Source organism: Pelophylax lessonae (genome assembly GCF_965119305.1).
Source record: "Pelophylax lessonae genome assembly, chromosome: 2".
NCBI lineage: Eukaryota > Metazoa > Chordata > Amphibia > Anura > Ranidae > Pelophylax > Pelophylax lessonae.
In genome coordinates, this window is record NC_138769.1 from 294,568,679 (window position 1) to 294,595,732 (window position 27,054).

The 27,054-nt window shown below is 40.9% G+C and overlaps 1 protein-coding gene across 1 annotated transcript in view; it reads right to left on the reverse strand.

The window, feature by feature from the left end:
- The window catches only part of CELSR2 (cadherin EGF LAG seven-pass G-type receptor 2), a 164,237-nt gene that overhangs the window by 70,120 nt on the left and 67,063 nt on the right, over nt 1–27,054 (reverse strand). Inside the window, exons 6-11 of the mRNA XM_082246686.1 lie at nt 21,788–21,876; nt 19,662–19,819; nt 14,767–14,930; nt 13,215–13,340; nt 7,696–7,862; nt 5,063–5,245 (exon numbers count right to left, since the gene is read on the reverse strand). Of these exons, the coding sequence (XP_082102812.1) occupies nt 5,063–5,245; nt 7,696–7,862; nt 13,215–13,340; nt 14,767–14,930; nt 19,662–19,819; nt 21,788–21,876 (887 nt within the window). The remainder of the gene's footprint in view (nt 1–5,062; nt 5,246–7,695; nt 7,863–13,214; nt 13,341–14,766; nt 14,931–19,661; nt 19,820–21,787; nt 21,877–27,054) is intronic.

The window sequence follows — 27,054 nt, forward strand, 5'->3', positions numbered from 1 at the left end:
GTGCCTGATGTCTATACGCGCATAGATCTTCTGTATGTGGACCATGCCGCCCTGGAGTTGTTGCACGATCTCAGATCATGCACCTATCACTGCTACGTTACGGGTCCCAGATGGATCTCCTAGGGCCTGATCCTGGAAATTGAACGAAAATTTGTTAGATGATGTCTCAGTGGTATCCAAGGTGACCTAAGCCATTTTGCATCACTTTGCAGAAAACACATCGGGTGATTTATCAGGGGGAGTTGTATGGGAGGGCCATAAAGCTGTGATAAGGGGTGAACTGATATCTTTGGGAACTAAACTCAAAAAGGATAGGCATATTCCTTTTTCAGAGAGTACTGTCTGCTCTACAGCAGGCGGAGCTCAAGCATAAACACCAAGAAGATGCTGAGGCTCCTAAACATTTGACTGATCTCAGAGAGCTGTTCTTGCAACTTTTAGACTGTCGCACTCGTAGGCAATTACGATATCTGTCACACAGATACTATGAACATGGCAAAAAGTGTGGTCAGATACTTGCAAGGGTGCTGAGGAAAAGGCGTGGAAACACTCATATACATAAACTTCAGGTCCCTAACGGTGAGGTGACCCTGTACTCTTCCAGGATTGCATCACTGTTGCGTGATTACTATGCAGATCTTTACAATCTAGGCCAGTGATGGCGAACCTTAGCACCCCAGATGTTTTGGAACTACATTTTCCATGATGCTCAACTACACTGTAGAGTGCATGAGCATCATGAGAAATGTAGTTCCAAAACATCTGGGGTGCCAAGGTTCGCCATCACTGATCTAGACAAAGACGTCTATCCGGCGGAGAAGGCCTCCAAATTACGCACTCTTAGCGAATATCTCACATCGGTGGGCCTCCCCTCCCTGACACCTGAACAGCAATTAGACTGCAAATCTCTTATCTCCCCTCTAGAGATCTCTGCTGCAGTAAAATCTTTGCCCAGTGGGAAAAGCCCTGGTTCGGACAGGTATACTAAAGCATACTACATCAAATTCTTCCCTCTGTTACTAAGCCTTCTATGTAGGTATTTCAACTCATTCGCCAATGACAGCCCAATTCCTTCCGAAGCCTTGATTGCTCATATTACGGTGCTCCCAAAAGAGGGTAAAGATCCTCCCCTCCCCCAAAGCTACCACCCAATATCGCTGCTTAATGTGGAAATCAAGATCTTTGCGAAAATTCTGGCGAACCGCTTCACCATCCATTGTACACCAGGATCATACAGGTTTTATCTCGGAATGAGAAGCTAGGGATAATTCCGGGCCACACAGTTTATCCACTGGGCGCGTTCTCACCAATACTCAACACCCTACCTTGTCTTGCCCACGGATGCCAAAAAGGCATTTGACCGGGTCGACTGATTGTACCTCAGAGCCGTTTTAGAGGCCTTGGGTTTAGATCCACATATGCTTCAGTGGATTTTTGCTCTGTATACTACTCCTGGTGCGAAGGTTCGGGTAAATAGCCTCTTCTCCCCTGGGTTCCCTATACAGAATGGTACGAGACAGGGGTCTCCCCTTTCTCCCCTTCTTTTTGCCTTGGTTCTGGAGCCATTTCTCCAGACTGTGCAGGCAAACCCTGACATTAAGGGGATAACAGTAGGATCCACTGAACATAAGCTCCCAACTTATGCTGATGATATCCTCTTATTTTTACGGACCCCCTTGTCTCGTTTCCAAACCTCATGCAGGGAACTTCAACTCGGGAGATTATTAAACTTCAAAACCTATTACGCTAAGTCTGAGGTGTTACCTATTACTCTAACCGAAACGCTGGCTACAAACTTACGGGAGGCCTTCCCTTTTGCCTGGGCTAAATCCTCCATCAAGTATCTAGGGGTTCAACTCACAGACTGTTTTGAGATGCTGTTCTCAATTACCCTATACTTTTGTGCATGGTGCATAGAGACTTGCAAAGCAAGACTAAGACGATCTTCATCAGGCTAGGTCGAATCAATATAATTAAAATGAACATCCTACCTAGGGTGCTTTTCTTAATGAAAATGTTACCAGTCCCTCTTCCCAAAAAATTTTTTTCCCAATTTCAGAGCTTGTTGGTTGGGTTTGTATGGCATAACAAAAAACCACGGTTGGCAATGACCTTACTTCACAGATCTAAAGAAGTGGGGGGTTTGGGTCACCCTGACATACGATGCTATTACAAGGCTATTGTCCTCCAACGTATTCTAAACTGGCGCTTTCATACCCATACCAAACTGTGGGTCTCCTTGGAGAAGAGTCTGGCGGGCCGCAACTTATCTTACGCCCCTTGGCTGCCTTGGGACTGACGTGAGCACTTTACAAGTATTTGGACCCCTTGGTTGGAACACACTGCTGATCCCCACCCAGTGCCGTCTAGCCTGGAAGTTGCTTTTTTTTCAAATTTCTTTTATTGATCAAACATAATACAGTCATCACACAAAATATGCAGTAGAACATAAGTCCAAAATGTAGAGTACATGAAACATCTGAGGATAACGCCAACAACCACGTCAGCAGACCAATAACATATAAGTAGAATTCCATGAAAAAATGACACGGTATCAACTGGTGTAACAGTAAATCTCGTGGTAGCATACCATGGGGTAAACAATATACAAAGGAAGTGATGCACACGTATGTAACAGGGGTAACCACTTCATAAGTACCAGATAGAGACGATCAGGTAAGGTCCAGATCCGGTAGGTAGGGCGGGCGTGACACGGGGGGGGGAGGCAGGAAGGGGGGGGCACATGGAGGGATAGGAGACAACAGGGGAGCAGAGGGGAGAATGAAGTAGATAGACTCAGTTGCGGGTGGAGGTGAAGAGGAAAAGGAAGAGGAAACTCGGCCAGTATGGAACGGTTGGAGTCGTCCCGCGCGGGTGACCACCGCACAGGTCAGTCCGTGGGCGAGCCAGCGACTTTACTAAAATTGGTGAGTGCAAAATCTGGTGCAGCTGTGCATGGTAGCCAATCAACTTCTAACTTCAGCTTGTTCAATTAAGCTTTGACAAAAAAAAAAAACTTGAAAAGCTGACTGGTTTCTACGAAGAGCGGCACCAGATTTATTATTCTCCAGTCTTAGTAAATCAATTCGCTTTGCCACATATTTTTTATTACATGCAAAACGCATGTCTTGCTTGCCGCATTTGGGGTGACATCAACAATGAATGGCACCGCAAGCACACACATATATATATATATATATACAGTGGGTACGGAAAGTATTCAGACCCCCTTAAATTTTTCACTCTTTGTTATATTGCAGCCATTTGCTAAAATCATTTAAGTTCATTCTTCTTCCTCATGAATGTACACATAGCACCCCATACTGACAGAAAAACACAGAATTGTTGACATTGTTGCAGATTTTTTAAAAAAGAAAAACGGAAATATCACATGGTCCTAAGTATTCAGACCCTTTGCTGTGACACTCATATATTTAACTCAGGTGCTTTCCATTTCTTCTGATCATCCTTGAGATGGTTCTACACCTTCATTTGAGTCCAGCTGTGTTTGATTATACTGATTGGACTTGATTAGGAAAGCCACACACCTGTCTATATAAGACCTTCCAGATCACAATGCATGTCAGAGCAAATGAGAATCATGAGGTCAAAGGAACTGCCTGAAGAGCTCAGAGACAGAATTGTGGCAAGGCACAGATCTGGCCAAGGTTACAAAAAGATTTCTGCTGCACTTAAGGTTCCTAAGAGCACAGTGGCCTCCATAATCCTCAAATGGAAGACGTTTGGGACGACCAGAACCCTTCCTAGAGCTGGCCGTCCGGCCAAACTGAGCTATCGGGGGAGAAGAGCCTTGGTGAGAGAGGTAAAGAAGAACCCAAAGATCACTGTGGCTGAGCTCCAGAGATGCAGTCAGGAGATGGGAGAAAGTTGTAGAAAGTCAACCATCACTGCAGCCCTCCACCAGTCGGGGCTTTATGGCAGAGTGGCCCGACGGAAGCCTCTCCTCAGTGTAAGACACATGAAAGCCTGCATGGAGTTTGCTAAAAAAACACCTGAAGGACTCCAAGATGGTGAGAAATAAGATTCTCTGGTCTGATGAGACCAAAATAGAACTTTTTGGCCTTAATTCTAAGCAGTATGTGTGGAGAAAACCAGGCACTGCTCATCACCTGTCCAATACAGTCCCAACAGTGAAGCATGGTGGTGGCAGCATCATGCTGTGGGGTGTTTTTCAGCTGCAGGGACAGGACGACTGGTTGCAATCGAGGGAAAGATGAATGCAGCCAAGTACAGGGATATCCTGGACAAAAACCTTCTCCAGAGTGCTCTGGACCTCAGACTGGGCCGAAGGTTTACCTTCCAACAAGACAATGACCCTAAGCACACAGCTAAAATAACGAAGGAGTGGCTTCACAACAACTCCGTGACTGTTCTTGAATGGCCCAGCCAGAGCCCTGACTTAAACCCAATTGAGCATCTCTGGAGAGACCTAAAAATGGCTGTCCACCAACGTTTACCATCCAACCTGACAGAACTGGAGAGGATCTGCAAGGAGGAATGGCAGAGGATCCCCAAATCCAGATGTGAAAGACTTGTTGCATCTTTCCCAAAAAGACTCCTGGCTGTATTAGATCAAAAGGGGGCTTCTACTAAATACTGAGCAAAGGGTCTGAATACTTAGGACCATGTGATATTTCAGTTTTTCTTTTTTAATAAATCTGCAACAATGTCAACAATTCTATGTTTTTCTGTCAGTATGGGGTGCTATGTGTACATTCATGAGGAAGAAGAATGAACCTAAATGATTTTAGCAAATGGCTGCAATATAACAAAGAGTGAAAAATTTAAGGGGGTCTGAATACTTTCCGTACCCACTGTATATATATATATATATATATATATATATATATATATATATATATATATATATATATTTAGTGAATACTGCCTAAGAGATTTAGCTTTGGTAGAATAATTAAAAATGTGTTAAACATATACCACAAAATATTGTTGTACAGCATTGCTTTATCTAATTTATTGTACATTATTCTATTTTAACAAATGTCAAAATCCAATGCAACACAAATGAAGAATGCAATACCTCCTCTTGGCCGTAGTCAATCTGAAAGAACAGAAGGTGGTTTTCAGTCAACTTGGGGTCACTTTGAAGCTCTAGGGATATGTGATGCCACACCCCGTCATTTAATTTTGCATGAGGTAGATAAAACAAGGCTTGGGTGCCAGATGGGCCACGCAGGGACAGCAATGGGGAAGCTTCGCTCATCTGAAATTCATGAATAATACACTTCACATAAAGCCAAACTATACAGAAAAATTGGGAAATGCAGTGCTAAACATGAAATGCAGCTCTTTGTGTATAATCACAAGTAAAGTGAGGAGGATTTAAGCAGACACAGATAATGTACAACAGAATAAATACAGAAATGTACTGTAAGTGTACAGCTTTAATAATCCTTATAGTACAGGAGCTGCAAAGATAATGCAACTTTTATATATAAAAACTACTCTGACGAGTTAAAGTGACACTAAAAACAAATAAAATGAAATACAATGTGTTTAAATATAAGTAGAATGAACCTCTTATCTCTCTCTTCCTTTAACTCATCTCTCAAATACAAGCTTTTTTCTGCTCTTGTCTAAATTTTTGTTCTAAGGTGGCTACATTCCTTCTACATGCCTCCATTATGAATTTAAATGTAGCCACCCTTTCCTGGGCACCCCCAAGATGGACTACCTAGCTACAGAGCATGCAGATGCATTCAGTGCTATGGGAGGTGAAGTATGTGAAGTATGCATAGAGCGGTGACTGGAAATCATGGGCACTGCTCACTCTACAGTAGTTGCAGTGAGGTGCATCAGCGGAGGATTGGGAGCACGCGCAGTACAAAACACAACGGCTACTTTCCCTAATATTTTCGAATAATTAATGATAAAAAAAATGAGTTTAGTGTCACTTTAACATTCCAATATGTATTTTTTTTTTTTACCAGTAGTAAGGATGACATGAAACACACTGTATGTCACCCTGTTATGACAGAAACATGGATCCTGCCATTTCTAACCTCTCCTGAAAATGCTAGCTGCCTGGATTTCATGAAGACACTCTTGTTTCAATGCTTTTGGATCTAATTAATAAAGATATTGAGAATCTTTAAATATTAAAGTATACAAATATTAATTTCAAGTACACAAGCATGTTAAAGGATAGGCAAAAAATGAAAAACTGTGAACAGGCTGGCTTTGTATGCAATGTCGTTTTTGCAAAAAAATACACTTACCTGCCTGTTCACAAGAATTTGCTTTTCACATGATAACTGAAGTGAATTTTTACACAATTTCTTATGTGTAACCCCTCGGTTACTGCCTTTAGCTTCACTTGACCCTCCCTTCTAGATTGTAAGCTCTAACGAGCAGGGCCCTCTGATTCCTCCTGTATTGAATTGTACTGTAACTGTATTGTCTTCCCCCACATTGTAAAGCGCTGCGCAAACTGTTGGCGCTATATAAATCCTATATAATATATAATAATAATAATGTGAAGATTCTCAACTCCTTTAAAAAATTAATATCTTTGAGTCTATGCGGATAAGGGCTTCTGCCTTTTTTCCTTTGACTTTCCTGATCATTCACACTAGTTCCAGGTCAGTGACTCAAGGTAACGGCCCTTCAGACAAGCAAAATTCTTAGGAGGTCACCAATGGAAGACCCAATATTTCCTTTGTAAAAGATTTACTTTAAAACCTATTCAAAGCCAACATTTTTATTTCATTTTTTATTTTTTAATCTGGATAGATAAGGAAATGTTTGCACACCCTCTCAGTTTTTTTTGCCTTCTGTTTCCCATTGGGGTCTTCATTTCCTGTCTCAAAGACACAACAGGAAGTAATATGAAATCTCCCTAAAGTAAGGGAGGGAGGTGCCTCTATTGAAAGATTTTTCAATTCTGGTCTATTCTGGTTGACAATTTAAGATTTTGTATTTTCACTTATTTTTATTGTAACCTATTCAAATCGTGAAGATGAATCTCCAAAGTGGGGACAGAGCCAACAATAAAAACCTCACAGAGGTTCTAACCCCTCCCTACTATATTTAAAATGTTTTGCTTTAGATCTGTTATAATGAAAGTTTGCTGCCACCAAAGTAATAATTAAGGGCAAAAACAAAATCAAAAAATTTAAGCAAAATAGTTCCAGTATTATCAGTCTATTTTGATATAAAATTAAACACATTTCATCCAGTAAATGGTAGTACCTTATATTACCATTGCAAAATAAGTTTTAAAATCTCCTTAGAAATTTTAATGTCAGTCAGTAACACAACTGAAATGTTTTTTATTTTAACAAAAATGCTTCATTAGTTTAGGTGTTGCCTAATTCTGGTAAAATTGGTGTCCTTAAAATGGCATTCTATTTTACAAGACTAAAGAGCCTACATTGTCAAACAAGATCACCATAACCTGTTTATTAAGAAAACCCTGAACCCATTGGGCTGTTATTCAAAGATACATTTCTCAGTATAGTAAAGGTGCTACCATGTGCTTCTCTGTTGGCACATCCCTTTTCAAGCGATTGGGGGCACAGACTATTGACCTAAACATTTACAGATACAGATGATAATGCAGGAAACTAATTGCATAATCCCCTTCAGTTATCAAGAATTAGTGCCCCAATAAACATTTTCTATATAAATTAAACTTAAATGTATTCTAGATACCTGCAGTGTGACAGAACAGTTCTGTTCACCTTCTGCCTGTAGTAAAATAGCATCTGACTGCTGCGTACGAATCATGAGGCTCAAATGCCAGGGAACATTGAGGGGTAGCGACAGGCTTTTCCACAATATTACGCCATCGCCCAGAAAACGAAAGGTGGACTGCATATCTAGGAGATAGAAAAATGGTCAGAGCAAAAAACAGGCAGCTTTTCTGAAGACATACAAAAAGTTAAAACATAGTAAGTAGATAAATACATCATCAGCAAAATATTAACATACTTTGTGATATCTTCAATTTACAACGATTTATGTAAAATTAAAAAAATTGCCCTACGTTTTCATTATATGGGCTAACATTTAGCAATTTTAAAATGTCTTTAAGAACACAAGGCCATTTTTTTTTTTTTAGAAACCAATGCATCTGACACATAGTGGGACTGACTATTCATTTTCTAATCTGCTTATGAAGAACATTCATTTGTCATCTTTTTAGTCCACTTATGTTTATCCAACTGACCACATTTCCATGTAACCAAACAAAAAAGGAAACTCTATGCTAAGAATCTAAGAAATTGATGAAAATTAGCACAACTATATTTACTTTTTATTTAGAATTGCTTCTCATATGTCAATCAAGCAAGCTATTCTTCAAGTTGCATTCCACAGATGGAATAAAGAACTAGTTGTCTATAGATTTTTCGGTTGTTGTGAATAGAAGTAACTAATCTCTATTGCCTTAAAGAAATCTGCACTGAGAAAAAAAAAGCTGACCTCTAGAGATGGACTCAGGCGTATTGGGGATTCTAGTCCCAACCCACCTGCTCGATCCCACCAGGAAGCCAACACTGCACACCAGTTATCACTTAGAGATTTCCCAGTCCGCTGCTGCACAGGCCCGGGAAATGTTATACTTCCTGTGATTAGCAGTGTTCAGTGTCGGCTTCCTGCCAGGATCGGGCAGGTGGGTTGGGACTAGGATCCCCAACACGCCTGAGCCCATCTCTACTGACCTCCTTTTGAAAATGCTAGTTTTGCTATCTCTCTCCTCAATATTTTAGAGCCACTATAAATCTACTTTGGCCTTGTGTTGATGGCATTAGTTTGGGATATTATTCGGAATTCAAAGACAGGTGCATCTAACCCGCAGGTTAACTTCAAGCAGTTTTTGCATTCCCACAGACTTGGGCCCCTTTCACACAGGTAGACCGTTCAGGTCTGCCTGTAGGTTTTTCAAGCAGATCCGATCAGACCCTCCATTGTCCCTTTATGGAGCAGCAGATGTAAAAGGACATGTGTCAGCGGGCAATCTGTCTGCCTGCTTAACAGAGATCAGCGGACAGATTGCCCACTGAGCAGATAGAGTCTGCCCCGTGTGGAAGGGGCCCAATTTGGCAATGCAAAACTTGTTTGAAGCAAGCAAAAATCATCAACACAGACCCTTCGTCAGACCACCAGGGTAATGCAGCACAGGAAAGTCAGAACTTTTTTACATACATATATGCTCCAGGTCAGTGACTCAGAAACCTACCCCCAAATCTTCCCTGATCCCACAGGACTGTCTCAGAATTTGAATAAAATCCCAGAGCTCCACAGAAAGAAAAGCATATTTAATGGTAGTCATTTTTTTCCTGAATTTTAAAAAAATTATCCATTCCTCTGATTTTATGCATTTGTGACACTTGTGGTGCAGAAATTATTGGGTGCACAAGGACTGCAGCATATGTGTGCAGTGTATATTTGCAAGCAGGCTCAGACTCAATTTATATAATCATACTCCTTTAATCCAGACCAATATTAAAGTGGTATTAAACTTAAAAGCAAATATTTATTCTATTGCTGCTTACTTATTCTAAGATGTGATTGGCCGCATTCGTTTTCTTTTTTAGGCTTTTTTTTTTTTTTTTTTTTGGTGATCTGGTCAGTAAACCTGTTGTTTTTCAACAGAACCAGCTTTCCTGCAAATGTAGCAGTTTAGAGTGTTAGGACAAACCATTTACCACAGACAGGGGTGCTTACAGTGATCATTTATTCATGTAAAACCTTTATCCCCCCCAAAAAAAAAAAAATTGGTTGTAACTGCTTGTGTAACTGCAGTGTGAACTGGAGTTGGCTTAAATTTAGTATACCTAAATCTGCTAGTAGATCTAACTTTCCCCTCCCCACAGACTGACAATGCTGCTATCCAAAGGTGCTCCTGTGTGCATGCATCCAGAGTGGAGGCACTCTAAAAAAGAAGATGTGTTTCTGGTCAGATCATCAGGTGAAAACAGAGGAAAAAAAGTAAATAAAATAAATAAATTAAGGCCGGGTTCACACACGGCTCGCAGCGAGGGTCCGGTGCATCCCTGTTCTCCATTTCAGGTATTAATCAGGCCCGAATTTTTTCCTGAATTTGGACCTGAAGCGGACCAGAAGATGCACACGACCCTTTTCCAGTGCGGACTGCGGCCACCCCCGGAGGTGTGTAAACCGGCTCCATTAGGAGCCGGTCACAATCTCTTGTCGTGCATGCAAATTAAATGCGGGAAAACCCTGCATCCAATTCGCACAAGTGTGAACCCAGCCTAATGTAGCCACCACATCTAAGGATTTGTAAGCTGCAACATATTACATTTTTGATTTTGGGTTTAATACCACCTTAAGTTTAATATAGTGTAGATATAAACATTTTCCATTGTGCCTTGCTCCGTATGCCACATATCACACCCACACTCAAAAAACCTCCTCTTTCTCCTTTTTTGGATCAGTTTATTAGCCAGGCAATTAGGATTTTTATATAACAGCAGCCTACATACTTTCTAAGTAAATATTAAAGCACTTCATTATCTTTAGTTTTGGATAGGGGAGAAAGGTTATAGCGTCTGAATTTTTTGCTGTCTGTGACCTTTTTGGGAAGACTTACCCCACTTCCTGTCAGGACAGGGAGTGATAGCAAATCTCCAAAAAAGGGGCACAGACAAAAATCAACACACATTTTTAGAAGGAGAAAGGATAAGAACTTCTGATAACGTTTGTATTTATGTCTGTGCCTTCCTATCCTAGCCACAATCACACTCCCTATCTTTTCGTATGGGCATCACAGGGTGATTGGCCCCAAATGTATTCTGCAGATGGACAATGACCCCAAACATATAGCAAATGTCACTAGAACTATTTTCAGCAAAACAAAGAACAAGGAGTCTTGGAAGTGATGGCTTGGCCCCCACAGAGCCCTGCTCTCAATATCATCAAATCTTTTTGGGTTTACATAAAGAGACAGAAGGATTGGAGGCAGCCTACCTCCACAGAAGGTCAGTAGATGTTTGGAACAACCTATCTGCTGAGTTATTTAAAAAACTGTGTTGCAAGTGTACCTAGAAGAACTGATGCTGTTTTTGAAGACAAAGGGTGGTCACACCAAATTCTAATTTGATTTGGATTTCCCTTCTGTTTATTTAATTTCCATTTTGTTAATTATTAATTCATAAAAAAAATTAAAACAGCAGCTCAGGAATAGAAAAAAAAAATAAACAATCATACTCATCTAGATGGCTGCACCACCAATCCTAGATGCAGCTGTCCCTACCAGCTCTACACCAAGAACTGAGCGATCAAAGACCGCCGATCGCTCAGTCCCTGGTATTCAGTCTGCAACTAGCCTGTGACTGACATTCACCAGCTCTCTGCTCTGCCCCTCCATTGCTCACTGGAGTGCTGGGCTGTAGAAGAGATGGGAGCTGCAAGCTCAGGCTCTCAGGGGCAAAGGGAGTCTGAACCAACTGACAGTCCAGGCATCTGGGTGGATCTAGATTGTAAAGTAGGGATCTTTCCAGAGCCTGAATCAGCTGAGTGACGTCAGCCAACAGCAGGCTTTAACCAGCTGTCAGCTGAAAACAGGTCAGTGCAGAATGAAGTGCACTCCTGTGATCCATAGGAGAAGTAGGGGCAAAATAGCTTTGGCCATACTTCTTTAGCACTTTAATGTCTGAAAGCATTCTAAATTTACAGCAGTTTTGCACACCTGGCTAAAAGTTTTGCAGAGTACTGTATGTACAAACTGAGTGTTAGATATGACATCCCCTCCGAATTACTATGTAAATAGGTCTTAAAGCATACTGGCATTCATTATTTAAAAAATAAAAGAATTTCAACTTGATGTAGGCCTAAAAACTACCATCTTGCATCTTATTTGTTACACTCTTTGGCATATTACATGGACAGAAGACAACAATCTGAAAGTTGTTTTTAAAGCTCAATCACCACATTTAAAACCATCTGTGCATTTTGGGCATACTGAATTTCATTACAATTAGTAAAGGATCATTCAAGTATACATTTCAGCATTTCGGTCAATGTTGAAAGTATAAGACCTTATAATGGACACTATTTTATATGCATCTCACTACTTTACATATGGCTTGCAGGTGGTGTGACATAATCATACTACAATTATTCAATTATTCACATACTTTTAAGTATTCAAATTATTTTTTACTGCATACTAGACAAACTTTCATCAATACATTTAAAAGAAAAAAGATCCCTTGCCTTTCTTAATTTCTTTTCAGTTATGCACGTATGCACTTTGATAGCATCATTTAATCCAAAGCATTTGACTTTTATACTTTCTGTAGCAATAATAATAATAATAATCTACAGCTACTTGCCAGTAAATATACTCAGCTAGCCATGTCTTTATTACTTTGGGTGGTCACTTTATACATTTTACCGTTCTCAATTTTCTGTTTTCTTTATTAAGGGTTCTTCAATTAGGTATAATACATGTTAATGGCATAGGTATAATATATTTTAATGACATAGTTTTAAATACATTCTGTCATTTGCATATTTTTCATATTATCATTACATTTCTGATGGATGTGTGTGTGATCATGTGAGACGCAGATGCACTGACAGAACTGAGATTGCTAAAGCAGCATGGAAAGAGCAGTGACAGATGTGTGTGGGCTGGCAGAAACAATAATTGGAAGGTGGGAGCTGCCATAAAACTATTTGCTTATGCTTAAAGGAAACCTGTCCTCAAAGAAACACGAAGGCTGCATTTGCTGACTTCTTTTTAGTCTTCTGCTTACTTGGGTAAGCATTTTTTTTCTGAGATTGCCAATGGGTTCATGTTCTCAAGACGTATTTAAAAACAACCGCTTGTTAAGTCCCCGTTCACACTGGGGCGACCTGTGAGGCGACCTGGTCGCCTCACAGGTCGCCGTAGGTCGCCTTCCATAGGGAAGCTGCGGACCCGTTCTAATAGGAGCGACACAAGTCGCTCCGACTTAGAAAAAGGGTCCGGAGCTTCTTTGGGGCGACCCGGAGCGACCGTCATAGACTTCAGTGTTATGAAGTCTGTGCCGGCCGCTCCGAGGTCGCGGCGCGCTGCTCGCACCGCGACCTCGGAGGTCGCCTGGGGAAGTCGGATCGCCCCACTGTGAACGGGGCCTAAGGGTGACGACAGATTGCTAAAAATAATACATAAAAAACAGGGATAAAATGTGTGCAAAATTTGCATATCATTAATTTGTTACCTTTTTCACAGTTTTTGCCTCCATACCCCAAAGGGCATTCACAAGAATAACCATTCCAACGGTTAACACATGTCCCTCCATGCTGGCACCTTTCTCCTTCACAGTGATTTCTTTTAGTAGGGCAACCTGCAAAGAAATTATTAAAAGGTTACAACATTATAAATCGCTTTATATAGGTTCCCAATTTTCCCACTTGGATCACTTTCTTATTCAAGAAAATTGTGGTGGCCAAAACCAAAATCAAGAACACATTTCAAAAGTACGAATCAGAGTAGTAATGGCTAGTTTAGTGGACTCATTGTGGAAATCAAAGCCCTGGTGCAATATAAACACACCAACCAACTCTTAATTTGAAGGAGCATCACTGAAACCACTTATGCATTTGCTACAACACCATTACATACACTTTTACAAACAAATAGCAATAATTACCTAAATACCCCCTGATGCCACCCTTATATGATCCTCTCCAAAGACTGTGAGGGAAAGGGGCAATGCTAAGGGATTCAATTACTAAAACTGGAGAGTGCAAAATCAGGTGCAGCTTTGCAAGGCAGCCAATCAGCTTTTAACTTCAGCTTGTTCAATTAAGTTTTGACAAAAAAAACTGGAAGCTGATTTACAGAGCTGGGGGTACAGAAGGCAGAGAGGGGGCCAACCACAGACCATGATGCAAGAAAGAGGGGGCACAATGGCGCTTAACTTAGGGACAGAAAAGGAGGAATGCCAACTAGTTGTGGAGTGGCATCTGACCATAGAACACTCAGAAGCAGAAGAAGGCAGGGTAGTAGCTGGTCAGTAAAAGAGAGAAAGCATGAGCTGACTGAGTACTGAGCAGAGTGAATGAAGACAGGGGGTAAATTATTACAGACTGGTGATAAAGAGAAAAGAGAGGATGGGGGCCAATTGAGGACAGGGGGGAATGAAAGAGTTGAGGAAGAGAGAAACGGCAATGAGATCTGATAATAGAAAGGGAGCTGATTTTAGACAGGGGATAGAGGTGGCTGAACATGATCTGCTCACTGATCAATGGGAGAATACATACATTGGGTTTGAATATGGTTGGGGCACAGAGGAGATGATGATTGGGAAAAGGGGGGTAGGGACATAAAATTGGCATAGATTAGAGGAGAAAGGTGGCAGAGAGAGAAATAATACTGAAAGGTGGGGGGAAAAAAAGGAACAGCAACTGAACATTTTCCATTAATGGACCATGCAGAAAAGAACCTGACCATGACCTGCAAACTCAAAAGAGAAGATACAGACAGTGATATAAAACACCGAATTGGGGAGATATGAACTGTCAACAAGGGGGCATTGCTTAGAAGAAATATATGACAGAACGACAGAATTGTGGAGAAAGGGGAGTGCAGAGTCTGTACAACTGAATGCAGAAAATGGTATTACGGTGAGAAATCAGGTTGGGGGAGAGATGATTAGATGTGATGTGGACAGGGGGGAAACCTGAAAAGGCAGTTATCATGGGTAGTAAAAGGTCAGTTGTCTTAGAACATAGTGTGGATGGTTGATGGATGTAGCTTTTGTTACTTACCTGGAACAGTTCCATTGTTTGCAATGTACTCCCCAAGGTCTACTGCTTTGTTATCTATAATAAGGTCTTTCATGCAGCCCACAAAGTACTTGTGCCTCACAGGAAAATCTTCAGGTAGATTAGGAATTCCCCCCAGTAAAAGAGGGCCTGTTAGATCCAGGGACCTATGTTAGAAATGCACATTTTTAAAGAAAATCATGTTTTGCACACCAATTAATTAGTCACTATGTTATTAAATGATTTCACAGGTGCTTAAACCCTAACAGACCTTCCCCAGTCTAAATAAGTGAGGCTGAATTCACTATTGGACACAGTAGGCTTGTGTCTAAAAGCAGAAGGTGGCTTTCCACTGTATAAACATTGCCACAAATGTATCCCAATCAAAAATAATAATACAGATACCTGTATGATATGAGCTTATTTACACGTCATAATATTCTTTAGAATAAGAACATTTTCTATGGATAATTGTAGCACAGAACTGCTTTGTTTATCACAGGGTGTGTACCTCTACAGGCTCTAGAGACAGAAATCTGTCCTTGGAATAACCTAGGATTATTGCATTATAAGAAAGCATACCAAACTAATTATTTGCTCCACTTTGTATATTATTAAAAAGATGTAGTTTAAGCGCCGGTTCACACTGGCGCGACGCTACTTTCAGGGGCGACCTCCGAGATCGCGGTGCGAGCAGCGCGCCGCGACCTCGGAGCGGCCGCCACAGACTTCATAACATTGAAGTCTATGGCGGTCGCCTCCTGGTCACCCCAAAGAAGCTCCGGACCCTTTTTCTAAGTCAGAGCGACTTGTGTCGCTCCTATTAGAACGGGTCCGTAGCTTCCCTATGGGAGGCGACCTGCGGCGACCTGTGAGGCGACCAGGTCGCCTCACAGGTCGCCCTAGTGTGAACCGGGGGTAATAAGCCCAATATGTGCAGATTCCCACAGAAAGATACAAAGATATAAATATAAATCAATCAATAATATGCAATTCATACTACAAGGTATAACCTCTGGCATACAGCTAAAACAGATTTGCCATATAAAATACACACACACATATACAGTAACAGGAGTACACCAAATACATAATACACTGCTCAAAAAAATTAAAGGAACACTTTGAAAACATATCAGATCTCAAAGGGGAAAAATATCATGCAGGATATCTATACTGATATGGACTGGGTAATGCGTTAGGAACGAAAGGATGCCACATCGCTTGATGGAAATGAAAATCATCAACCTACAGAGGGCTGAATTCAAAGACACCCCGAAAATAAAAGTGAAAAAATGATGTAGCAGGCTAGTCCATTTTGCTGAAATTTCATTGCAGTAACTCAAAATGGTACTCAGTAGTTTGTATGGCGCCACCGTGCTTGTATGCATGCCTGACAATGCTGGGGCATGCTCCTAATGAGATAACGGTTGGTGTCCTGGGGTATTTCCTCCCAGTTCTGGACCAGGGCACCTCTGAGCTCCTGAACAGACCTGGTGACATCGTATGGCCCGAAACAATGTCCCCGAGGTCAGACGAGCCTAGGAGCCATTCAGTGTTATCAATTTCTTCATCCTCCAGGAACTGGCTGCATACACTTGCCACATGAAGTCGGGCATTGTCGTGCACCAGGAGGAACCCAGGACCCTCTGCACCAGTGTAGGGTCGGACAATGGGTCTAAGGATTTCATCACGATACCTAATGGCAGTCAGGGTGCCACTGTCTAGCCTGTAGAGGACTGTGCGTCCCTCCATGGGTATGCCTCCTCAGACCATCACTGATCCACCACCAAACCAGTCACGCTGAACGATGTTACAGGCAGCATAATGTTCTCCATGGCTTATCCAGACCCTTTCACATCTGTCACATGTGCTCAGGGTGAACCTGCTCTCACCTGTAAAAAGCACAGGGCTCCAGTGGCAGGCCTGCCAATTTTGTTGTTCAATGGCAAATGCCAATTGAGCTCCATGGTGGCGAGCAGTGAGCACAGGGCCCACTAGAGGATGTTGAGCACTTAGGCCATCCTCATGAAGTCTGTTTCTTACTGTTTGGTCAGAGACATTCACGCCAGTGGCCTGCTGGAAGTCAATTTGTAGAGCTCTGGTAGAGTTCATCCTGTTCCTCCTTGCACAAAGGAGCAGATATCAGTTCTGCTGATGGGTTAAGGACCTTCTACGGGCCTGTCCAGCTCTCCCAGAGTAATTGCATGTCTCCTGGAATCTCCTCCATGCTCGTGAGACTGTGCTGGGAGACACAGCAAACCTTCTGGCAATGGCATGTATTGATGTGCCATCCTTGAGGAGTTGGACTGCCTGTGCAACCTCTATAGGGTCCAGATATCGCCCCATGCTACCAGTAGTGACGCTGACCCTAGCCAAAAACAAAACTAGTGAAAAACAGTCAGAAAAGCTAAGTAGGGAAAAAAAAATTCTGTTGACTCCACTTGCAAACCATTCCTGTTTTGGAGATTGTCTCATTGTTGCCCATTTAGTACACCTGTTGTTGATTTCATTAACCCCAAAACAGTTGAAACTGATTATCAACCCCATCTGCTACTTAACTGATCAGATCAATATCCCAGGAGTTTAATTGACTAGATGTTTTACTCTGATTAAAAAGTGTTCCTTTAATTTTTTTGAGCAGTGTATATAAATAATACCCTTCACCCTGGTATAAGAAAAGAGGGCACCTCTTCGGGGGAGTCAACCATTCCTTTTTACAATATGTATATCTCTGCATCCAACAGAGAAGCTGCATATGTTGTATTGTATAAACAATGTAATTTTGAGAATATACAAAGTGCATAAGAATTTTATTGTTTGGTGTGCTGGCCTAAAACACAATAACCTATTTTAGACTTGTTAGTGTAATAGAAAAGTGTACGTTTACAGTTTGCATTATATTAAAGAAAATTATTTTTTTAATGACTTTATTTTGGCAATTGTGCTGTCACACTTCTGGTTTCTGTTTGCTTTATTTTTCATTAGCACTTGCTTTTATGACTTAATCACCTTCTGCTATTTACACTTTGTTTCTACTTTCAGCAGTTCCCTGTAATAATGTTCACTGAAAAACAAGCTACAGTGTCCAGCAGTTTTCAATGGATACTATTGTATTTGTCATCTATATTCCATGTCAATAAATAAAGCAGCCCATAGACTGGATGGACTTGTGTCTTTTTTTTTCTACCAGACTAGACGAGTCATTTTCTTGAGCAAAAGAAAAAGTTACTTGATTCCCCCATCCACACACTCAATGTGGATGGGGAATCCTCTCTAATGTGTCATTGTATTCTGGCAGTGGGGATACTTTCCTGCTGTCAGAATACACTGATCAGTGCTGATCGACTGAGGAACGGTACGGTAGATGGACTTCTGTAAAACCACCCTACCCATACATAGATCAAAATTGGCCGTTCCCTGCTAAACTGGCCGCATTTCACTCTATGTATGGCCGGCTTTATAAGTTGTAGCACAGATACCAAATTTTAAAGCTGAAATCCTGCTTTTGATACACTGGCCCAAATGAACTATGTCCCCCACAAACATGTGAGGCTGTCAGATGTGTGGTATATACTGTATGTAGCTGGGGCTACATACAGCATACTGCACTGTGTTCTGGGTTCGAGCCCAGACTTCCTGTCTCATACCCGGAACACAGTAGAGTCAATCTGATTGGCGCTCAGCCATCCAAAGAAAGCTGTGTATTCTAGAAATTAATACAAAGCTTCCTCTGATTGGCTGAGTCCGAGGTTGTGACATCATAAGCATGCCTCTCTGACTCAGCCTATCAGAGGAAGCTTTGTATTCATTGCCAGAATACATCCCTTTCTCTGAATGGCTGAGCGCCGATCAGATAGACTCTACTGTGTTCTGGGTATGAGACAGAAAGTCTCGGCTCACACCCAGAACACAGTGCGGTATGCTGTATGTAGACTCACATACAGTTTTCATAGCACATCCAGCAGCCTCACATGTTAGTGAGGGACATAATTAGTTTGGGCCAAGCTGGCCCAAATTAACTATGTAAAGTGTATCTAAAGCTGGAGTTCAACTTAAAGCTTAAAGTCCCGGTTCATACTATTGCGATGCGGGAACGCTACGAATCTACTGCGTGTTCCAGCATCGCATTCACAGTATAGGCAGTTCACACTGCCATAAGTGAATCGCTGGGGGTGTCAATACAAAGTTAACAACACCCCCAGATCAGCTCGCATATCGCAGTGCGATCTGACAGTTCGCACATGAATCGGATTGCACTGATGTGAACCACCATGTGATCCGATTCTGCTGCGGACCAAAAAAAGGGTCCTGTGCGAGTTCAATGTGATTGCAGTGTGAATTCAGCCATACAATCTGTATGGCTCAATTCGATTTTAGGAGCTGTGCGCTCCGAATCACAAGCGATGTCTGTCATCGCAATAGTGTGAACCGGCACTTAATGATGGCAGACCTCTCAGTTTTTAAATGCAGCATACTCAAATTTTGGTTAATTTTCTGCATCTGTGAAGGCTATCTAAATGCATATGCGCCTCCCTCCAAATAAATACAACTCCGATAATCTGAGCCTGTCAACAGCTGTCACAATTCATAAACATATTTTCTAGGTGTTCAAAAATGACTAAACTACTCAAACAGAAGTTTAAAGTTACATAGTAAATTCGTTTTTGCAAAGGTATAGTCTATCATTACATGTACTAAAAAAAACACATATGTCTACAGAAAAAAAAAATAATAATGTTCACAGCCTATTTTCTGTTCAGATGATACTTGCACAGTTTTAAAGAGTAATAACATGCTAACCAGCAGAAACCATGCCCCTTTTAATGAACTGACATCATCACAATTTAATTCATAACACTTGTAAAAGCATAAATTAACATTCATATGCAACTCACTTCTTTGTCCCTGATTGCATCCCTTGTGCAGCACAAGTGTAGTTTTCCAAGACATCTCCAAATCGCAAGGACATTTCAGTGTTACAGTTGTCAACAGTTACCACGGCCACCTTCTGTTCTGAGGGCCCAAGCAAATCCCCAGATTTGGCTACAACTGGCTAAATAAAAATAGACATAAACAATATATCACTATGTAACATGCAACATAACAAGCATGAACACAATGGGGTTGATTTACTAAAATTGGAGAATGCAGCTGTGCATGGTGGCCAATCAGCTTCTAATTTCAGCTTGTTCAGTTAAGTTTTAACAAATAAACCTGGAAGCGGATTGCTTTCTATGCAGCTGGAGCAGATTTTGCACTCTCCAGTTTTAGTGAATCAACCCCAATGCACCAGAAGGACTAAGGCCCCTTTCACACATGCGGACCGTTCAGATCCGCCTGTCAGTTTTTCACGCGGTTCTGAACAGATGCCCCATGCATCCCTATGGGGCAGCGGATGTCAGCAGAGACATGTCCGCTGACATCCGATCTGATCCTGTCCGTCAAATCCGGATGGATGGAAACCCTATTTTCCATCCATCTGGCGGATCGGATGAGAATGGACAGGGGGTCCGTTCTCACTCGATTCCCCCATAGAGGAGAGCGGGGATCTGACACCTCTGTCTCCGTACACAGAGCGGAGACGGACCTGTCATCCGCCTGCTCAGCGGGGGATCGGCGGATCGATCCCCCGCTGAGCAGAAAACGGAACGGACAGGATTGGACATGTGTGAAAGGGGCCTAAGTGTGAATAGGCTCTGTGTGAAGTCAGATTTGTCTGTGCACCCTCTGAAGCTGAAAAAACAAAGTCACCAATCAAATTCAAAACTTTCATTCTGCACCAGTCATTTTTCAGTGCTGGTTTCTTTGAGTCTCTTTTGCAATGAAATAACATGCCTGTCTGCTTGCAGTCTTCTTTGGAATGTACATTGAGCTGTTCAAGCACAACTCAGTTTACCTTTTGACACAGAGCATGTGCAGAATTGAAGTAGCTCCAAGCCAGTCAATGAGAATGGCCCGCAGCCCGGCACCCAGAAGAAGCCAGGAAGAAGCTGCCAGTGACTGCAAGGGACGCTAGACTGTTGAAGGGAGGTAAATATCCCTAAGTTTAATTCCACATTAAAACTGAATGGCAACTGTGGGAAAACAGGGATTGCTTCTTAAATGCTAGGTTCACCTTTTCCAGAAAATAGCCTATGCAGTCAATTGTGCCGCTTTGTACAATGTTCATTTATTTTCCTATCAAGTCTGTAGGATGTTTGGGCCCACCAGGAAGCCAGACCAAAAAACTCCCAGTTAGCTTCCCTAGTGCTAGGACATAAACATTGTTGCTTTTCACTCTTGCAATGCTGGGAGTGAGTGCTCAACAGTTTTCATATACTAGGGCAGGATGTGGGTATTGTTAATTTTGATTTTTCTCCACTAGGCTTTCAGGCGGGTCCGAATGGCCTACAAGTATGACAATAAACTTAATGAACATTTTACATAGCAGTCGTTTTTTAATACCTACTGGGACCCCTTGACAGCATAGGCCATTTATTGCATAAAAATAACCATAAAAAAAAGACTATACTCTAAAGTGTTTATTATAAGCAATTCAAATATTCAGTATATCAATTCCTTTTTTTATTTCAAGTGTCTTTACTGATATTTTTTTTTCCATTACATGCAGTCCTGAACATTTGTTCTCCCCTGCAAATGGTTCCATGCAGAAACAATTAAAACCGTGAAATCCACCATCTAATCTAGCAGAAAATAGCTAGATTAGATAATTAACATCTCACATTTATAGATACTGTAGCTTTAGGATTTCCAAGCTTTCAGATTGAAGCAGGAGACGCTGCTAGTAATGGATTATCTATGGGAAAACAATATTGATTCTACAAGGTGTTCAACCCTGTCCAATCACCTGTACCTTCGGAAAAATGGTTTGCTCATGAGACTGAAGGCACTTTTAAACAACAAGCTTGTATAGGTAATTAGCAAATCTGGCTAATATTTGAGCTACACACAATAAGGTTTAACACAAACACCAAAATATTTGACAGTAAATGAGGCTTTAAGCTATACCTTGCGGTCTCACCTTGTTAAAATAATGAAGATGGACCGTGTGCCACTGTCCATCACTTACTCCACCAGGAATAAAAGGGGAAACTGTTGTAGTAAATTCACCTAGACAAAAAAAAAATGCATCTTACTGGTATTCTAAAATAATAGAAATGAAGTCCTTTATTTTATACATAAGTATAAGGGAAGCAGTCCAACTACTTCTTTTGTAGCCCAATGTAACCACACCAATTGCCATATATGGAGAGGTGTAAGAAAATAAAGTAATTGCCTCCACTATTTGTTGAAACCTGAAGTTCCAGTACTATGCAACATGTTAACACAAATTTAGGCAGAAAGTAGCTTCAGGGAGTTCCCGTAAATTAATCTCTAGTAGAGAGCTGGATAATTATCTACTGCACATTACTTGACGCTTCTACCATTTCCAAAAAAAATAAACAGTCGAAAGGGAAGGGAGAAACTGTGGGTCTTCTGCTGCACACACTGATCACATTTTAGTTTTATATATATCTGAAAATAATACAGACTATTTAATCATCAGATTGCTATGTATCAATGTTGTACCACCAAATGAGGATGAGAGGAAGTCATATGATGCCCATTTAATCCAATGTAAACTGTTACCCCACGCAAAAAAATAGAAGGGAAGCAAAAAAGTTTGAAGAAAAAGTAATTAAGAGATGTGTCAGGTCATATAGAGTAAAGAGAAGACAAACAAAAAAGAGGAAACTATGAAAATACAAAGTTTAGTGGATGGATCAATGGGGGAGGTTGGGAGGGTTACAAGTCTTGCTGGGTCATCAAAGAGGTAACCTAGGCAGGAGTCTAAAGCCCCGTACACACGATCAGATTATCGAAAGATCTGTCGTCCGTTTTTTGTGGCATGCTAGTCTGATGTGGAAAGTGAAGAGGTTATTTTCATACGAATTTTCCCGTACGACAGAATTCTACTTCAGAAGAGATGTCATGTGTTGGATTGCTTTGTATGTGTTCTTTCATCTCTGAGCATGCCTAGTCTTGCTCATAAGATTTTTCCTCATCGAAATCTGTACTAATGAGGCGAAAATCGGACGTGTCTTGACGGAGGACAAAAATTTTATAGCCTGCACATCAGGATTTTGTCAGCCGAAAAGTCGGAGTCGGCTGTCGAAAGCACCGTACTAACAATCCGAAAATCGGCAGATCGGTCGTCGGACAAAATTTCCCTTCCGAATTTCTTATCGTGTGTACAGGCCTTTAGGCCCGACTGAAGAAGCCCAGCAACAGTTATTATAATGCAATAAACCTGGAGGATAGCGCAGCTGGTAAAAGCTTTGCATCTGTCACTTCACAATGGAGGATTTGCTTGTAGGTTGTTGCTGTTCAAACACTTAAAGATTTAAAGGGTATATAAACCCTAACAATGAACTTCTCTTATTTGCTACTTTTAGGTCTGTTAACTATAATACTGAAAGTGTTTCGTTTCATCTGTTCGATAAATGCAAAAAATACCTGTTAATCCCCCCAAAAATCTTGTGAGCTTATAATTTCCTGTGCTTTATGCCCGTGAATAAGTAGGGGTTATGGAGATGAATAGAGGGGAAAGAAATGAGGAGAGGTCTTTGTTCTTTCTAATTAAGTGGTTATAAAGATAGAAGGTTTTTTTACCTTAATGCATTCTCTGCATTAAGGTAAACAAAACCTTCTGTAATCAGTCCCCCTAAATTATAACCTGAGCCTGGTTTGATACAGTGCTGTGCCCGAGAGAAGGTTCAACAATAAATAATGGAAGTCCACCTTGAAGAAGCACTGGAATCCACCAGAAAAAATACGCATTTCTTTAGCTCCACAGAGATGGGTAAGGGATAATTAAAACGCTTTGGAAACAGAGTAAGTTCCACACTTTTAGGGCCTTTGTCAATGGGGTCAAGAGTAAAAATGTGAGCTGGATCAGGAGGGAGTTTTTCATGTGAGAAGATTCATGAGGCAAATCATCTGTAGCTTTTAAGTAAGCTGCTGAGCCATTTCAGCAAATATATGTTTAATATAAGATATGTTTCAAGATAGAATAAGACGATCCAAAAAATAATACAGCAATTTGCAAAGGTTTGTCATTTTAACTGCACCTGCATCTGAGCACCACAATCCAAAAATACTATTTAGTTAATTTGTATTATTCAAAGCAATCTCCGCCATCCATTCATGTCTCCATGCTTTATTTTGCTGAGAAATCATTTTGAAAAACACCCCCTAGCATTTCTGGTCTTGGCCATCTTGAGTAAGGGCAGATAAGTCATGTATAATTTACTCCCTGGAATCCATCTGCTCTTGGCTCAGGCATAGGATAAGCTGAGATCCCTCCCTCCTCTCCTGAAGACTGATATAATTTGCCTAGACATGGAAACCAGGAAGTAACTAAAGAAATGTAAAAAAAAAGTTTAAAACAAGTAAATATGATATACTTTCTTATCTATTTACTAATTCTTGCAGTGTAAGGATTAAAATAGTCCATGTTCATTGAAAGAGTGAAGTTCCACATTAAGCGCCCCATCTAGGAGATGAGGAAACATCCCCATGCCTTTAAGATACCTACTAGATGCCACAGTAACAGTGGGAATTTGACTAATAGAGAAACTGAACAGTGTATTTAATGAATATTCCAAAGGAGGGGAGATTATTGACCCAGAAAACAATGGTCGTTGAGAAGCCCAGATTTTGTTGTCCCAACATATACTGAGAACTACTGATTTACCGCGTTTCAACTCTCAGGACTTCACAAACTGAGAGATAATATTCTTTGAAGGGAAGTATGTTTAAGTATGTGGTACAGAAAGACACATCAGCATGTCATCATAAATATTAGATTTTATATGACTAATACCTTTCCATTCTAGGCATTTTATATTAGTGTATTGTCTAGGGGTGGTGGGAACCCTTGCCAATTACCTGATTGAAAAAAAAAAAAAAGAAAGTGATTCTAACTTATAATATTTAAATGCCATCATTGGGTTAAAATAGAGGTCAAATAACCAAGAAAAGGAATCTACTGTATGCATAATGCACCTTTTGCATAGGTTGTATATTAGGTAAACCTACAAATACAGACTGCCCTTAAAGTGGTCGTAAACCCCATTCATGACATATGATCTAAGCACATATATCTGTGGCGTTTACTTATCTTTCTGCAAAGCTCTAAGTGCAATTTCTCTCTGGTGCTCCAGCCCTCTGTTATCAGCAGAGTCCCTTCTGACATTTTCTCCAACATATGAGATAACATGAGCTAGAAATTTGTGTCTGGGAGGGAGCTTAGAGGGAGATTAGCAGGGAGTTTGTCTGTTCTAGCTATAGCTATGCTTGTTCCTTTGTTCCCCTGCCTATGTGGAGGGGGGTGTGTCCCTTCCTTCCAATCAGCTCTCACACAGTATAAGCCCAGACTCCCAACACACTGCTGAAAGAGAAAGAAAGATTTCTACCACGATCTGCACTTTTAGAAAAGCTGAAGTGTAGAAAGCTGAAGACAGCAGATATACAATAAAAACGTATGTAGGATGACTGGTTTCATCTCTGTGTATCATCTGAGGCTGTTCACTTCACTGGGTATAGGAGAGGGTTTACAACCACAATGTCTATACCAGACTCATATCTACGTCAGCTTAAAATAAAATTTTCCATTCAAATGGGCACCAATATTTATCAGGTATCTAGGTACTAACCTTCCTATGGATAGGTTTCCCATAAATTTTCCTCCTCTCTTAACTATGATCAAACAAGATCCTGCTACATGACAATGGAGAACTTGCTCTTGATTAGACAGGTGTAACATCATAAAAATTATTATACTGCCCTGCATATTATATCTTCTACAAGTCCTTCCTGTCCATTTTCCGACTTCTTTTTTAATAACCGTTAATAGGACATTTACTCACTTGGTCTGGGAAAACCACTGCAACTTCCCCATTTGACTCTCCACCTATCAAAATTATATGGTGGCATGCAGTTACCCAATGTTGTAAATTATCAGGCTGCTTGCTTTTAAATAGGGTCATTGACTGGTGCCGACTTGGTGCTCTCAAACAAAGGTGTCCATCGAGCAGGCCGCTTCCCTCATCCAGCCTCCAGACTCTTGCCACTTTTTATCAGTGTAGCAAAAAGCTGTATTCCAGTTTCCTATAAACAGTGACAGGGACCCTCAATCTGTGCCTGGCTGACTAAAGTAGGGGAAATAAACGAAATGGAAGACCTGATGGCTACAGAGAGGGATATGCGTGATAAATTCTTTAAAAACTTCTAAAGAAACTGCATTATTGGCATGAGTTTTCCAATTCAATTGCGTACACATCTTTGCTGGCAGAGACTATCCCTGCTGCACAGACTGAGGGCATGAGTGTTTTGGTGAGGCCTGATAGTGGGAGGAATGGATGCTCTCCTTAACCCTCCTGTTGTTCTTTTCTTTTGAAGGCCATTGTTACAGTAGGCTATGTTGCCAGATACAAGGACACTTTTTTCTTATGTCAGACATATGTCTCCGGATAGGCTGCTGACTGTTTTATTCGGCTACCCACGCCAAGATGTGATCTCATTCTCCTGAGCGGTTTTTACCATGTATACCCTTTCTAATATGTTTTTTTTAATAATAAAGTACTAAGTAAAAAGATACAGACTGCCCCAAAATATTATTGTCAGCTTATCTATATAGCACAAAACCTTCCTAATCTTTATGGCCCAGAAAACATTTAGTTGGGTTGTCCGAATTTTTTCATAAAGCCTAATGTCCATGTTAATAAAATAAATAGGATGATATTAGACTAGGTTTGTGTGTCTGTATCAAGTCATTACAATGCTGACCTCAAACTATACCTGTCACGAGAGAAGTACAAGTCTGCAATTGATGGTCTCCTTTTGAAAATGCTAGATGCCTGGCTGTGTAATTTTGGGTCACATATCTGGAAGAAGCACGGCGTAAATGAGTTTCAGAACAAAATCTCTATACTGGTGCCAGGTCAATGATTTAAAGTGCTGAGGCAAAAGCATTAGTGTGACAGGAAGGGAAGGAGCATTCTTGAAAGAACAGATCAGCAATGGCAGACTACAAATTTAGTACATTTTGGTCAAATGTATATTTAAATTAAACACTGATGACGATCATGGCAAGGTATACGGCTTCTGTATCTAATATTTTTATTGTAAAAATCAAGATCTCATTTGGGCAGAATCACTTCTTTTGGGATTTTAGGTATTTTATATTTTTTTAAGTTTTAAGTATGTATATTTTATGATTCACCTACCCATCAGCAACTATACATA